This window comes from Dama dama, chromosome 5 (assembly GCF_033118175.1).
Source record: "Dama dama isolate Ldn47 chromosome 5, ASM3311817v1, whole genome shotgun sequence".
NCBI lineage: Eukaryota > Metazoa > Chordata > Mammalia > Artiodactyla > Cervidae > Dama > Dama dama.
This window is the reverse complement of record NC_083685.1, coordinates 36,327,270-36,344,520: the sequence shown is the minus strand read 5'-3', so window position 1 is coordinate 36,344,520 and position 17,251 is coordinate 36,327,270. Positions and strand designations below refer to the sequence as shown.

General features: G+C 34.0%; 1 protein-coding gene across 9 annotated transcripts in view; it reads right to left on the bottom strand.

Moving 5' to 3' along the window:
• The window catches only part of BLTP1 (bridge-like lipid transfer protein family member 1), a 200,550-nt gene that overhangs the window by 147,524 nt on the left and 35,775 nt on the right, over nt 1-17,251 (bottom strand). For all 9 annotated transcript variants that reach the window (XM_061142286.1, XM_061142290.1, XM_061142293.1 and 6 more), the window contains 6 exons: nt 15,912-15,991; nt 13,864-14,014; nt 8,365-8,521; nt 7,279-7,357; nt 4,856-4,947; nt 3,040-3,157 (listed from right to left, as the gene is read on the bottom strand). In XM_061142286.1, coding sequence (XP_060998269.1) covers nt 3,040-3,157; nt 4,856-4,947; nt 7,279-7,357; nt 8,365-8,521; nt 13,864-14,014; nt 15,912-15,991 — 677 coding nt within the window. The remainder of the gene's footprint in view (nt 1-3,039; nt 3,158-4,855; nt 4,948-7,278; nt 7,358-8,364; nt 8,522-13,863; nt 14,015-15,911; nt 15,992-17,251) is intronic.

Genomic DNA, 17,251 nt, shown 5'->3' with positions numbered 1-17,251 from the left:
ATTTGAAAAATTCAGCCAAACATGAACTAATAGGCAATTTGTTAACTGCATTCATTTCAAATATACATGGAATTTTTTTCAATGGTAATGGACCAAACTATAAAACATGTCTCAACAAATATTGGGAATTGAAAAAAAAAAATTTGTGAAGTTGGTAATCTAAATGTTAGTCTGGGGAAAAAACTCATTTACAACTTACTTTATAATTAAGTATTAGGTCAGCAAAAGTCACTCAGTCGTGTCCGACTCTTTGCGACCCCTCAGACTGTATATAGTTCATGGAATTTTCCAGGCCAGAATACTGGAGTAGACAGCCATTCTCTTCTCCGGGGATCTTCCAAACCCAGGGATTGAACCCAGGTCTCCCACACTGTAGGTGGATTTTTTACCAGCTGAGTCACCAGAGAAGCCCAAGAATACTGGAGTGGGTAGCCTATCCCTTCTCCAGCAAGATCTTCCCAACCCAGGAATCAAACTGGGGTCTCCTGCATTTCAGGTGGATACTTTACCAGCTGAGCTACCAGGAAAGTTACACCCTATAAAATATCCATCAAGTGGTACTGGGACTGGTGGGAGGGGGGATCGGGATTGGGAATACATGTAAATCCATGGCTGATTCATATCAATGTATGACAAAACCCACTGGGAAAAAAAAAAAATAATTTAAAAAAAAAAAAGTGGTACTGGGACTGTTATAATGTCATGTTCTTCTCTTAGAGTAAACATAAGTCAATTTCACTATTGCCAGTAAAGACTTTACTTCTGCCTTTGTTTTGTATCTTTCATTCCTGAAGCAGCTCTACACTGTTTTTATCATGAAGTGATCTTTGTCTCACACTGAAATCGCTTATGAACAATTTTATCTCACTAATAACTAATGTGAGAATGGTTCTTGAGACATACAAATAGATAGTTTATTTTCTGCAAAAATCTGTCAATAAAGAAATGTAAAACTGAGAAAAGAGAAAAGCAATTCAAACACTATGACCAAGTATGTTTTCTCCAAGATTAGACTAATATTACTCTGACAGTGTCTTTTTTAAAGAATGAAAAAGTTTTTAAAGGACTCTAGAAAGATTTCTGGGGGTTTCCTAGGTGGTACAGTGGCAAAGAATCCTCCTGCCAATGCAGGTGATGCAGGTTCAATCCCTGGGTTGGAAAGATTCCCTCGAGGAAGAAATGGCAACCCACTCCAGGGCTCTTGCCTGGAAAATCCCATCAACAGAGTTGCTTGGTGGGTTACTAGTCAATGGGGTCGCAAAGAGTAAGACACTACTGAGCATGCATACAGCAGCAGAAAGATTTCAGAAGTAATATATCTAAATATTACAGTTAAATCTGAGAAATGAGAACTTAAGCTTTGTACCTTTCTACATTTTAAAAATTTCTCTAAATCAATTTTAGAAAAAAATAACTCAAAAAGCGAATTTCAATAGGTAGAAGCATAAAGACTAGAGTTAGAGAAAGAAAATGATTTAAGAAACACACAATTATAATTTAAGAAATAAGTACTTGTTTAACTAATAAAATATTCAGTCTAAATGTAAACACTACTACAAAATAAACTTTAAATCTTGAGAAATTTATACTTCTAACTATTCTTAGCATTACTAAAGTCTGAGATTATGAAATCTGGAGGAAACACAATGTAAAGTATAACATGCTTGAAAATGTTGGGTTTTTTCTTTAAGTTTAAATAAATTAAATAATTTATAATCTAAAAAATCTAAAAATAAAGAAACTAGAATCTACTTTAAAAGATTAGCAAAGTTAGAAATGACAAAATATTAAGTGAGAAGGAAAAGAAGATATTTATATAAAAACAGATTCTTGGGCCAGACTATTGGGTTGGAATCCTAACTTGACCTAGTCAACCTAAACCTGGACAAATTGCTTAACCACTCTGTAACTGACTACCCTCTTCTGTAAAATAATGATAATAAAATTTTCCTCAGAGAGTTATAGGGGTTTAATGATTTAATATGTGAAACTGCTTAAAAGAGAAATAGACACTAATACACACAAAGTTTTAGGTATTATTTTTTTTTCATAAACCTGAATTAAGTATTCATTGTCCAGCTTCACTGACAAAAGTTTAACCTTCCAGGACTCTGTCAAAGTTTCTATTACTGAGACCTTGAAACCTGAATCCTGGAGAAGAATCATGTAACTCGTCTCTATTTCATAGATAAGGAACTGAAGCTTAAACAATTAGACAATTTGGCCCACATCATATTACTAGTAAATAATGTCACGACAGAACTACCTATGCATATCTTAGTCACTGCTATACCCACAAATAAACAACTGGTGGGTGGACAAACAAATGGATAAATGTAGCAATCAGTCAAACAAATATCAGAAACTCTAGGGTAGCCACTGATCCTGGAAAAGCAGACTGATTCTGTTTGGTTAAACTTCTTACAAAAAAGTTAAAAAGATGCTTATTTTTAAGTAACAATTTAAATTACTATAGTGATTAAACATTTATGTTATTCAGAGACTAAGACTACACATTCCCATACTTATAAAATGTAATAAGTAGCTATCATAACATGCTGCAAGTAATAAAAGAATTTTTCCAACTAACGATAGTATCAATTCAATTATACACATCAACAGAAAGGAGTTAAGTAGGGGCTCTGAATACAAAAACATATTTGACTATGTGAATACATTGTCTGTGGATTACAATAATTAAAACAAAATAGTAAATCCACTATGATGCCTAATTCATAAACAGGAAAAAACCAATTCATTTTCCCCATCTAACCCCCCCATTAGAGTGACACAAAAATGAATTCTTGCACTTCCTTCCAAGGTCAATTTTGGATTCAGTTTCCTTCTATGCATTAAAAGACAGCACAGAACATATGTATTTAAATTTTTCCTCTAATAATCTCAGCCCCAAAAGAAGTATAAAAATAAAAAAGTATGAATTGTGTCATTAAGTCCCTATGTTGAATCTAAAAGCAAAACTTAATATAAACAAATTCACTCTGATAAATCTCACTGTGTTTTTATTTGTTAGAAAATTACCTGTGAAGAAATTCTTCTGTGCAAAGATGAAGTGGTAGGTGGCTTTATAAACCTCTAATTCACATTGCCATGTCTGTGGCATGTTCCATATTCGGGGGTAGCTGGCATTGATGTGAAACTGCAAACCAAATGTTAAGCAAAATGTTAGACGTTAAAACATGACATTGCATGAACAGCATTAGAAACGAACTCACACAAACTGGTAATTAAAATTTATTTTCCTACTGAGTTGAACAGAGGGTCCTTTACAGATTTTCAAATTGCTGTGGCTAAAGGTCAGTACCCATGGTTACATCCAGCTCATGAAATACTAAGCCATGATGTGGCCAAAAAAGTTTAAGAACAAGTCAGGCTACAGTTTTGATACTGTAGCTAAACAAAGAGTAACCTCATTAATTCTTCTTTAAACTTAATCTGTTGAGTGAGAGGCTCAGGGTCAAGGAGGGTAATGTGCAACGCATCCCATCACACAGAAGTTTGGCCACCAGTGCCTCCTGGCTTCTCATTTGACAGCACAGTAGTTATAAATCTGACCTGGTGCTTTGTGATATATTTCACCTGCCAAGGCTTGGCAATTCTCCAAAGGCAAGAGCTGCCTGACCAGGAATAGCATTATTGCACAGTACCATTTATCAGCAATAGCTCAGGAATTCATTAAAATGCTAAATATGTCAGTTTAGCACATATTTATAGTATTCAATATATTCTTGGATAACTATAAAATTTTCCTCTTAATTTACATATATCATGTAAATATGCTTGTTTAGATAAGCAATTAAGGACCTAATGATACCATCTAATATAAAGCAATCCTCTCTGAATATTAGCTATTCCACACAGTAAATTTGGTTATTATTGTTATCCCTGAGAAAAAATAACAATCAGCTTGATTAATGAGTTCCCAGCCTGCAATTTTTAATCATAAGTGTTTCCACATTAATTCTGTTTCTAATATGGTGCAATTTAGGGTATCAATAAGATTTTCTTCCTTGTACATTATTCATCAAGTAAAAAGGACAGTGCATTATTAAGGTTGAGAAAGAATCTGACGGGGCCAGGAAACATACAGTAAAAATTTATCTAATTATTTACAGCACAGGAGAGAGTCTAGCCATACAATGAAGTTTTCAAAAAATTTTCTAACAACTTCTTAAATTTTTAAAGGCCAAAAACCCATATATTGCTGCCTTATAGTCATTTCCCCTAAAAGAAGAGCAATAGGGAGAGGCCAAAGAGAATCCAAAGCATTGAGAATCTACTCTTCTTCCCAAAAATATGGGCAAGAGCACCTGGTGGTTCTGGAATAAGAAGACAGATTATTTGATGATTTGACCACTAAAAAAAAATTTTTTTTAAATAATTAATTTATTTTTTTTTATTAGTTGGAGGCTAATTACTTCACATTTCAGTGGGTTTTGTCATACATTGATATGAATCAGCCATAGAGTTACACGTATTCCCCATCCCGATCCCCCCTCCCACCTCCCTCTCCACCGGATTCCTCTGGGTCTTCCCAGTGCACCAGGCCGGAGCACTTGTCTCATGCATCCCACCTGGGCTGGTGATCTGTTTCACCATAGATAATATACATGCTGTTCTTTCAAAACATCCCACCCTCACCTTCTCCCACAGAGTTCAAAAGTCTGTTCTGTATTTCTGTGTCTCTTTTTCTGTTTTGCATATAGGGTTATCGTTACCATCTTTCTAAATTCCATATATATATATGTGTTAGTAGACCATTAAAATTTTATATTAAAAAAACCCCCAAATTTGTATTTTATGGGTACATGCATAGCATCATATACGTTAGACTTACTGCCAACATTTCCGCTTCTAAAAGAGTCCGGTATTGCATGCTGGTAGTGGCATCAACATGTAAGAGTTGTCCTTTAATTGCAGGGGTATAACCTAAAATAGGTGAAAACATAAAAAATAAGAACCTAAAAAAATAGATAACTAAAATTTTCAGAAACTGGAAACAAATTCCCCCACCACCCAAAGAAGGAATTCCTGAAAATTGGTGATTAGTTACTATTTAAATACACCTCTAATAATGTGGATTATGCTATCTAATCCATAACCTTTCTCATTTTGGACAGCTCTGATGGAAAAAAGTTCCATTTTCATATACTATCTATCCTGATTTTGCTTTCTAATGCAAAACTAAAAGTCTATTTTCTAAATGATTAATAAGCAAGTATTTAAGACTGCTCCCATGTCTTATTTTTCCCCATTAACTCAAGGGTACATATATTCATCATTTTCAACTACTCATTATATAGTGACAGTTTCTGAAGAACAGCTATTCCTTACATAATGACAGTTATCAAACAACACAGCCCTGTTCTGAATAAATGCAGAAAAGTTCAGAGGATTTCACTTCTTTTCTTGATGGACTGTCCTCCTATGAACACTAACACTATGATCATTATTATACGGTTAATTCAACATGCATCCTGCTCTGGGCAATTTTTCCCCCAAACACCTGAATCTCTCGGGCAAGTTTTAAATGTTTTTGAGTTATATTTTGTTATTATCTAAGACTTCAGCCTATTTTCCCCTCTGAAGATACTCATCTTAAAAGCCATCTAACCTTTACCAGGCTTCCTGGGACTCAGTGGTAAAGAATCCTCCTGTCAATGCAGGAGATGTGGGTTCGATCCCTGGGTCAGAAAGATCCTCTGGAGAAGGAAATGGCAACTCACACCAGTATTCTTGCCTGGGAAATTCCATGGACAGAGGAGCCTGGCAGGCTACAGGCCATGGGGTCGCAAGCGAGTTGGACATGACTAAACAACAACTTTACCAAGAACCTGACTGGGTTTTCCTTAGACCTTTAGCTCATGTGGTTCCACAGTCACTGTTCTGTGGCACTTTCCATGAATTCATGATAGGTCAAGATGTTGATGCTTCAGTCCTCAGATGGCCCCTTTACCCCTGTGCACCAATAACTGTACCCCTAAAAAATATGTACAGATTTTATCCTATTTGCATCATCAGTTTAAAAAAGGCAAAAGCACTCCCTTAACTGAACTATTCTCAATTTTATGCAATACTCAATTGTCTTTTTCCCTACAGAATTACCTATATGTCAGTAATTAAGGCTATCCTAAAAGATGCTTCTTTCCAACTGACTACTCTGAATCCTACAGAATCTCAATATCTGCTTTAAGACTGAGTATGATTATTCTTTTAAAAGTAACTAAGATAAGGTTTAGTTCTTCATTGTAATAGCTCTAAAGTTAAAGGGGAAAGATACTATCTCATTTTCAGTCATTTTTTTGATTAATTATCTAAGTAGGCAGACTCAACTGCTATCTTTTAAACAGAAACTAATAAATCTATTCAACCCCTTTGCCTGCTTTCTTCTTATTGTGGAAACAAAATGAGTGACAGAAACAAGAAAAGAGAGCCAATTATATAAAAATTACTCTAATTATACTCAGCGATAGAAACATTGCTAGATAGTAATTTAAAAATAAGGGTAAGTTGCTACTCTCCATACTCAACAGTGAATAAAGCAGAATTTCAATTGTTCTCAATTACAAATGTAATAAGAGAATAGGAAAAACAAATAAAAATTAGGAAGACTATTTGACATTTTGATAAATTTAACAAAAAGTATTTAATGTTTAATGTTACTGATTAATCTGTATCAGGCCCAAACTTCAAATGCATAATAAACTTAGATTATCTTACCTCAGATGAAACTACAACTATCAGGGCATGATTTAATATTTTAAACATGAAATATTCTGCTTTCTTAAAGTTATGCTATTCAAAGAACAAGCTTACTCTCTGACAAAAATCTACTAAAGATATAACCTAAAACAAAGCTTATTAGCTCCTGAATCAATTTCTGCCCGTGGACCATGTTTCACGTGCCAGGTCTTGGGTCTGGTACCAGGTATACACTGGTAAAAAGAAATACACAGCACCTGCTTTTACAGAGCAATAGACCAACAGGAAAAACATATGCTAAGCAAATTATGCACAATCTTACAAAAGAAAAGTATAAAGTACAGTGACAGCACAAATAAGACATAGCTTGAATAAAAGTTTTTCTCTTCTCTCTAGGTGCATAAATAATTATATAGCATTTACTAAGGGCACATTAAAATATAACAGAAAACTGAAAGCAAAAACTCAATTAATTTTAGTCTAAGTGGATTAATAATTATTTGTATATTAATTATGCCCATAATCACTTAAAAAGGAAAACACTCATTTGTACTTTACCATTTTCCTCAACCGTCATTGGAATATTAATTTCTAAATATGAACCAGCTCCGACATTTACATGTACAGCATTTGTTTCCTACCAAAAGGAAAAATTCATATGAGACATTATAATTATTCTTCCATCTTTACTTTTCAGTTATTAATGCAGACAAAATTCAATCATCAATCCAATGGTTCAGCGGAAAAGAAATCTGCCTGCAATACAGGAGACATGGATTCAATCGTAGGGTCAGGAAGATCACCTGGAGGAGAAAATGGAAACTCACTCCAGTATTCTTGCCTGAAAAATCCCATGGACAGAGGAGCCTGGGAGGCTATTGTACAAAGGGTCACAAAAAGTCAAACACAACTGAGCATAGCACACATACACAATATTAAATAGGGCTTCCCAGGTGGTTCAGTGGTAGAGACTCTGCCTGCCAAAGTTCAAGCCTTGAGTCGGGAAGATCCCCTGAAGAAAAAAATGGCAACCCACTCCAGTATTCTTGCCTGGAGTGGAGCCTAGCAAGCTATAGTCCATGGGACTGCAAAGAGTCAGACACTGAGCTACAACAATATTAAATAGGTATTAAAAGTTCCTAAGAGCAAAAGTTCAAATTTATACCAAAAATACACTAAAGCAATTTGGCTAGATTCAAAGGAGAAGAATAATGAGACTACAGTATCAAAGTCTATTATTATTAATTCTTTCCACTATTTGGCACTTAATGATGTAACATACATACTGGGGATAGGGGTCAGGCGAAGCTCAGAAAAATGAATCTAAGTATAGGACTAGTTGGGTTTCCCACGTGGCACTAGTGGTAAGGACTTGCCTACTAATGCAGAAGACATAAGAGATGTGAGTTCAATCCCTGGGTAGGGAAGATACCCTGGCGGAGGGCAACCCACTCCAATATTCCTGCTTGGAAAATGCCATGGACAGAGGAGCCTGGCAGGCTGAAGTCCATAGGGTCCCAAAGAGTCAACCACAACTGGAAGCAACTTAGCACACACGCATGGGACTAATTACCAGAAAAACACTCTGGAAGATACTGGTCAAATTTTAAACACTACTTTCTACTATATTATTTCAATAATTACCCTATTTTTGGTAAACAACAAGTCAATTGTAGCATCTGCAATAATATTCATTCGTAGTTCAAAAGCAAGGATCTGTCTTGGTCTCCCAGGCTGTGCAATTTCAGAAACTTTCAGAACTTGATAATCAGGAGGGAAGAAGAACTTCCACAGACAATCTCTAAATAAGGAGGAAGAAAGAATAATGACAAGTTATTCAAATAAAATTGCTTCTCATAGAAAAGACTAAAATCAGTATTATAACTTTATACTGATATTATCATTGCTATCTCATTTAACAATTGGACATAAATTTCAAAAAAAATTTATTTCAAAACACTTATTTCAAAAAAATAAGTGACAAAATAACACCTACTATAGTTTCCTTTCAGTAAAATGAAAGACTATTTTCTCCAATGTTTTCTATTTTCAGAGATCAATGAGCTTTGAGCATTTAATATACTGCTATAAAATAAGACGTGGGTAAGACCAAGTTTACACTATTCACCCAATACTGTGAGAAAATAAAGATTTTCTACAAGTATATCAAATGTCCAAATGGCAAAGAAAGAGTTGAAGGGGAATGGTTTAATTAGAATCATTTTTCCTTTCTGGATAATTACTTAACCTTTCTGAGGATACTTGCCTGCTTCCTCACTTGTAAATGAGGTTTACCATAACCAGTCTCAGAGAACATATCCAAGAATTAAATGACAACACACATCAAACACTTGGTAGTACATGGCACATGGAAAGAAATGTTATTCTATTATTTTTATAATCATTTTTAATCAATATTATAACAATAAGAGTCTAAAGAGTAACAGGTGTGTAAAAAGATGCAAGTATTTGGAAGTCAGAGCTTGAATGTATTTGCCTCCCCTTATCTGACAAAAGATGAAAGAAACCAAGAAATTTTCAATTCAGACTTTTCTATGTAATTAAAAAATTAGCATGTTACTCATACATTCAGAAAAAGCATCAGTTTGTGACTTTTAAAAGGAAAAGATGAGGAAGGAGTCATGAGTAATTGGAAATGCTGCTTGGAATGAACAGAGAAAAATTAGATGAACAGAACCAAATTTGCAAACTGATTGATTTTAGACTTTAAACTGCTATCATTAACAACATGAAAAGAAAATTAAATTTATAAATGTTTTGGTGAAGACACACAAATATATATAACTAAGATATTAAAGACAAAGAATCCATCTGATCATTAGATGATCAGGGACTAAAAAATGGGCAGCAGGATACAATGAAAAGAGCAGTAGACTTGAAGGGTTGTTTTGAATCTTGGCTCCAGATGGTACAGCTTCATTATCTTGCCCAAATCACTGAACCTCTCTGCATCTCCATTCTTTCACAGGTATAACCAGTTCACCACACTTGTCCTGTGTTTCTCACTGAGTTGTGAAATTATAAGTGAAAGCACTTAAGTGCTAAGTTGCTTCAGTCATGTCTGAATCTCTGCGACCCCATGGACTGAAACCTGCAAGGCTCTTCTTTCATGGAATTATCCAGGCAAGAATACTAGAGTGGGCTGCTATGTCCTCCTCCAGGGGATATTCCCAACCCAGAGACCAAACCCGTGTCTCTAGTGTCTCCTGCACGAGCAGGCTGATTCTTTACCACTAGCACCACCTGGAAAGCCCTGAAAGCACTTAAGTGAAAGCAATAAAAGGCCAGAAAATGTCAGGAATATTAGCATTATTATAGTTTATCATTAAGGAGTAAGTACAAATTTATAAAGTTTGGATTTCAACTGTCATGAAAACACTCAAAAAGAAAAGCTGAATATCTTAAAGATTGAGAAAATCATGTAAAGGTGATAGACATAAAAAATCTATAAGCTAAACAAGGTCATGACAAATCAGAGGTTAAAAACTTCTCTAGTGGTCCAATGGTTAAGAATTCACCTTGTAATGCAGGGGACACAGGTTCTATCCCTGGCAGGGGATCAAAGACCCCACGTGCTCCAGAGGAACTGAGCCCATTACCCACAATTAAGACCCAATGCAGCCAAATAATTAAATATTAAAAAAAAAAAAAAACAACTCACCAGGCTGAGTAAACTATCCAATATTAAAACAGGTAAGATCTTCTCCTACCTTTTCTACACTAACAGATAAATGTTTAAAAAAACTGACGTAATTAACATTTCTGATAACAGTTCATATTTGTTTAGAAACTCAATATGGGGAAGGAGTAAAGGAAATGGTTACAGAAAAGGAAATGCACAATTTGAGTATGTAAGGGAGGAGATAAGTACTATTGCTACTCACAAAAGGAAACTAAACTCAAATGATAAATTTTTCTTCTTTCTTTTTAATAAATCTGAATGCTTTTGTTAAGTTCGGGTTAAGAAATGTATTGCTGTTCTCTCCTAGCAGTGGCAGGACTAACTGAATGGAGTTGGTAAAGACAACTGTTTTTTTTAACATGATCTTCAGTATCATTTCTCTATGACTATATACTAAAGGAATTTTGGCTTGGATTTTCATGTAAATATAGCCTAATACTTTTTCTTAATGCATTAAAATTAAATACAACTTAAGAAGAATTGTACTTTATTCAAATGCTAAAATGCAAAAATATTTTATGTGTCTGTGTTAAAGCATTGCTTTAATTTTTTCCTTTCAAATATAACTGTTACTGAATGGAATGTAGAGCTCCTCACTTTCAACTATTCCACAGAAAAAGCAGCATGGTTTAGTGTATGAAAAATTTTATTAAAGGAAAATTTAAATCCAATAATTTGAAAAGTATTTGTTTCCTAACCTGAAATTTTAAGCTGTTTACTTCAACTCTACAGATCTAACCCAAAACTTAAGTATTATATTAGTATATTGCAAGTTTTCAACTAACATACTTAATTACGCATTTACCATTCAACTGTTATTTAAATAGCTACTTAATGGAACAGGTATGCCTATATACTAGAGACACCAAAGTTAAAAGAATGTAGTACTTGACAAAGTATATAATTCTAATAATGCTGGGCAGAAATCACTTTTTAAAATAATGAAGAGTCAGTATATCAAGTCAGTATCAGCACTCTCATATCTCCCTCTGCAACTGTGTAGCTTGTATTTTCTTTTTTTGTTTGTTTTTTTTAAGCTTGTATTTTCCATTCAAGCTAGTTTATGAAAAACTAAACTAGCTTTAACCAATGTATATTTACATAAAAATTTAGATGTTCTCTCTTAAATAGTGGTAAATGACACCTCCTATGTTTAAAATTCTTCAGTAAATATAGATGTTCATAATATATTAAAGATAAGAAAATTCCTTCAAAATCAATAGAATAACTAAGAAATAAAAAAACCCTTTTTACCTTTCAGGGACTACCCATTACCTCCAGTATAAAATCTACGAATTTCTTAACTACCTACAAATCTCTTAACAACCTATAGAGCTTATTAAGACAATTCTAGACTTCATTAGGCATTTGAAGGACTCCTCCCTTGCTTTGATTATTCCTTCCTTCCTTCCTTTACTGGCTAATTCTTACTTATTTTTCAAAACTCAACTCACATATTACCACAACCAAAAAGCATTTTCCAATTCTCTCCTCTTCAATATGAGTTATGAACCTGTTATGAGCTAAACTGCGTCCCCTTAAAATTCATATGTCCTATCTTCAGAGGAACCAGAGATCAAATTGCCAACATCCGTTGGATCATCGAAAAGGCAAGAAATCTCCAATAAAACATCTATTTGTGCTTTATTGACTATGCCAAAGCCTTTGACTGTGTGGATCACAATAAACTGTGGAAATTTCTGAAAGAGATGGGAATACCAGACCACCTGACACACCTCTTGAGAAACCTATATGCAGGTCAGGAAGCAACAGTTAGAACCGGACATGGAACAACAGACTGGTTCCAAATAGGAAAAGGAGTATGTCAAGGCTATATATTGTTACCCTGCCTATTTAACTTATATGCAGAGTACATCATGAGAAACGCTGGGCTGGAAGAAGCACAAGCTGGAATCAAGATTGCTGGGAGAAATATCAATAACCTCAGATATGCAAATGACACCACCCTTATAACAGAAAGTGAAGAGGAACTGAAAAGTCTCTTGATGAAAGTGAAAGAGGAGAGTGAAAAAGTTGGCTTAAAGCTCAACATTCAGAAAACTAAGATCATGGCATCTGGTCCCTTCACTTCATGGGAAATACATGGGGAAACAGTGTCAGACTTTATTTTTTGGGGCTCCAAAATCACTGCAGATGGTGACTGCAGCCATGAAATTAAAAGACACTTATTCCTTGGAAGGAAAGTTATGACCAACCTAGATAGCATATTAAAAAGCAGAGACATTACTTTGCCAACAAAGGTCCGTCTAGTCAAGGCTATGGTTTTTCCAGTGGTCATGTATGAATGTGAGAGTTGGACTGTGAAGAACGCTGAGTGCCGAAAAATTGATGCTTTTGAACTGTGGTGTTGGAGAAAACTCTTGAGGGTCCCCTGGACTGCAAGGATATCCAACCAGTCCATCCTAAAGGAGATCAGTCCCAGGTGTTCTTTGGAAGGACTGATGCTGAAGCTGAAACTCCAATACTTTGGCCACCTGATGCGAAGAGTTGACTCATTGGAAAAGATTTCTGATGCTGGGAGGAATTGGGGGCAGGAGGAGAAGGGGACGACAGAGGATAAGATGGCTGAATGGCATCACCGACTCGACGGACATAAATTTGAGTAAACTCCGGGAGTTGGTGATGGACAGGGAGGCCTGGCGTGCTGTGGTTCATGGGGTCGCAGAGAGTCGGACACGACTGAGTGACTGAACTGAACTAAATCTTCAGTACGTCAGAATTAGCTATAGACAGTCTTTAGAGAATTAAGTTAAAAAGAGATCAATAGGGTGGACCCTAGCCCAGTATGTCTGGCGTTCTTCTAAGAAAAGGAAATCTGGACACAGAGATCTATAAAACATATTAACAGGGAAGACCATGTGAATATACAGAATGACCATCTACAGCCCAAGGAGACAGGCCTTGAACACATCCTTCCCTCATGGCCCTCAGAAGGAACCAATCCTGCCAACACCTTGGTCTTAGAATTCTAACCATCAGAACTATGAGAAATTTCTGCTGTTTAAGCCACAAAGTCGCTGGTACTTTGTAATAGCAGCCTTAGTAAACTAACACAGTGCTTTTCTAAGCTCTTCATCTTAATAAAACTCTTTCGTTTCTTTTTCCCTAAACTCAACTTTTAGCTCTGAATCTCCATAATCCCAACAATCCCTGGCATATTCACTGATTAAACACAAAAGAAAAAGCCAATGAACCAATAATACGTTGCTCATTCACCACTTTTCTAATGAATTAGCTCCTCCTTTAGCGCAAACTTGCCTATATCAATTGTTCTACAAATTATTTGGATTAAAATGTTCAGTGGTATCTTACCCTGTCATAATAAAAATAGCTTAAAAAACACTGAGCTAGTTTTTAATAAAAATTATAGCATTTTCCCAATACATTTGACTTAGTAGAAATATAATTTAATCAAGTACCTCTGCCTATCAGCCCATGGCCCATAGTTGAAATCTGTTCCTTTACCACAAACTATATCCAATCCCCAACATGGAGGCAAGTCTTGTAATTTGCAATCTTCAGTGCTCATTTCTCCTTCAATATTTTCTTCTGTTTCTTCTGGAACAAGTCCTATATTGCAGAATATACAATATGAAGGTAGCTACTTAAAATAACCATTAAAAGGCTTCCCTAGATCAACAGCTGTAAAAATTTTTTGATCTAAGGAATCCTTTACACACTAAAAAATTATTGAGGACACCAAAGTGGGAAATTTTTTTGTATTATATCTATAAAATTTTACTGAATTTAAAATTTGAATTGAGCAATATTTTAAAATTTATTTTTAAATAAAACTCATTACATGTTGACAAAACCAAATGTCTAAGATTTACTGAAAATATGATGCAAAAAAACTACATTTTAACGAAAATATAAAACTTTAATTTTTACTTAAAATATTAAATAATTATTACTTTCTACAACAAATTAATAAGAAACATTGGCATTGTTTTTATCTTGGCAAATCTCTTAAATATTCAGCGTAATAGAAAACAAGTGAATTCTCATAGTTGTTTCTGCATTTAATCTTGTTACCCAAGAATCTGAAGAAAATCTAGCCTCATACAAATAGAAAAGGGAGGACTATTTCAACTGCTTTTTCAGATAATATTGGATATTCTTTGACACTACACCAAATTTCCACAAGTGGTAATTTCTTAGAGAATACTTACAATGTGGAATCTGAAATTATATCCCTGAACTTTCACATTCTGATACATTAAAATTTATTGATCGCCTTTGCACTTTGAATAAATCTTTTACAGACATCATGAATTGATCATTTGGAAAATATGGGTTCATTGAAACATGCATACTTTTCCCAAACAGACAAATTTCATTATCAAATATTTAAAAATTCATATTGTTAATATCACTGGTAGTCTCATTAGAAGTCATCAAGCTCACAGTGGCAGACTCAAATTTTTCAAAATTCTAATTTTCACATGAAAGCACAAAACCATAGTTTGTCTCTAGTTGCTCGTTCAAGCAAAACCGGTGTTCCTTGAAAAGTGCAAACAATTCAGCTTGGAACTCACACGGTGATTTTCCTCAAAACATCAGTGTACTCTGATATGGGGCAGAAGTACATTATGTGTACTTACTTTAATAAGTGAATATTTAAAAGTTTACTCAAGGGTCAAGATTTGATAAAAGTAATTTTTACTGCTTAATCAAAGACACAGTAAAGTATACTGGCATCTGTTGTTATTGCGAATGTGTGGCAGTGAAAAAGACAAGAGATTACTGCTATAGTTTGGAAATCACTGCCTTTGATTCATGCTAAAGCACCAGTAGTTTTATCCACCATAACTTTTGCATCATCAGTTCAACATGACAAAAAAAATGGCAAATAACATCCTATTTTTGAAAATACTCTGACCTCATAAACCTCCTGAAAGGTATGAAAATGAAAATTAGGAAAAAATGACTAAAAATCAAATATTTAGCTACTTTGTAAAACTGAGACCACCTGTGAAGCACTATAACTAGCTAGACTTCAATCCTTAAACTTTAAGCCTCAAATCTAACTCAGTGTGACTTTTTTCCCCCTAAGTCAGCATGAACTACTTTAACTACCACCGCATTCTCTAATGGCTTTCACTCATGGTCGTTTGTATTCACAATTTCTGAAGTGCACTTGCAAAAATGGAATCTGAAGGAAAGATTACTATATTGTTCTTTTTTGATATGAAATACCGAAGTACTAATATTCAACTTTAGATGAATGACACAGATATTCTTTAGGTAGGCATTCTCACATGCACATTTACCATTATTGATGCTTATTTATATCCTAAGTAAAGATACTTAAACAATATTATTTAAATAATAATTTAAAATATAATTAATAATTAATTATAAATTATATTGATTATATTAAATAATAATAATATTAAATAATATTTTGTCTATTTCCTAGAAGAAACAGAATTGTAGCTATAAAACATATTTTAAAAAATAATACCTGGCTCATCCATGTAATAGTAGATGTCAACATCATTTGACTGCATCACCACAAAACCTTCTCCCATTAATCTTGGTGGTCTATACAAAGGAAGGAAGAAGGAAAACTAAGTACATCTCCAGAATATAAAATGTTTGGTATTTTAATTAATGATGGTAATAGGTAAAAGCAAAGAAAGAAAAAACAACACTAAAAAGCAATCAAGTGTAGCATCTTGAAAAGGGAAAACATCTTTCACATTTACAGTAAATTGTTCCATAACTGTTTTCTATATTAGAATATTTAAAAAATGGGCACTGAAAAATTTTTGATCAGTAAATTGCTTTAAGAAGGAAAAACATGTTTTGCATTTTTCATTTTGTTTTGAACAAGAGAAATCAATTTAAAACAAAGCTTAATTAAATACAATGAAGAACAATGTTCACTGGAATAGAATAAGCATATTCTGCATTTGCAACAATAAGTTTAAAATTAGACTTCGAATTCAACCAATTTATAATAATACTATAAAACTGATTGAGAAATATCACCTTATATACTGTAAAATAAAGTATAACCTTTTAGAAACATTAAATAAGAAAAAAATCTTGTCATTTTCAACAACCTTATATTATCTATTTTCAAGAATACTTAGTTGATCAACTTGAAATAAACTGAAATAAATTTAAAGCACACATCTTGAACTCATTCTGGAATGAGTGTTTCTGTGCCATCAAACCATTTCCCACTTGCTTTAATTTAACAACCTTTATCTTTGTCATATACCACAATATCTTCCTTCCATATCAAAATTAACATCTTAATCATGAGATAATATAGCACATACAAATTCAACAGTCTTCTTCTAAATGTATACTAAATCATAAAGTTTAGCATTTAATTTCATTATACAATCTCCATGCTTACTTTTGAAGAGTGAAAAATACAGGTTTAACTCTTCTTACAAAAACAGTGGGATAGTTTTTCATTTTACTCTCTAGTAATTTTCACAAAATCCAGGATTTATTTTTTCAGTATTACACTTTGTATCCATAAATACAGAACTGTGTGCACAGAATACATTCCAAGATGCTTAGCAAATTCAGTGATCTGAAGAGTGAAACCAGGTAGATCCACAGTCTCCCTGGTACACAAGCAGAGAAAATGACTGTGTCATTCTAGCCAAGCCCTAGAAAATCTAATCGCAAGCTATTCAAAAGCTGGAACTAAAAAGGAAGAATCATACTTCTCATAACCTCAAACTTTATACTGCCTACACACAAAGCTAAAAGCTGAGATACAGCAGAAACTCATCATATGAGTACTTCCATTACACAAATTTAACCATAGAGATTCCTTCA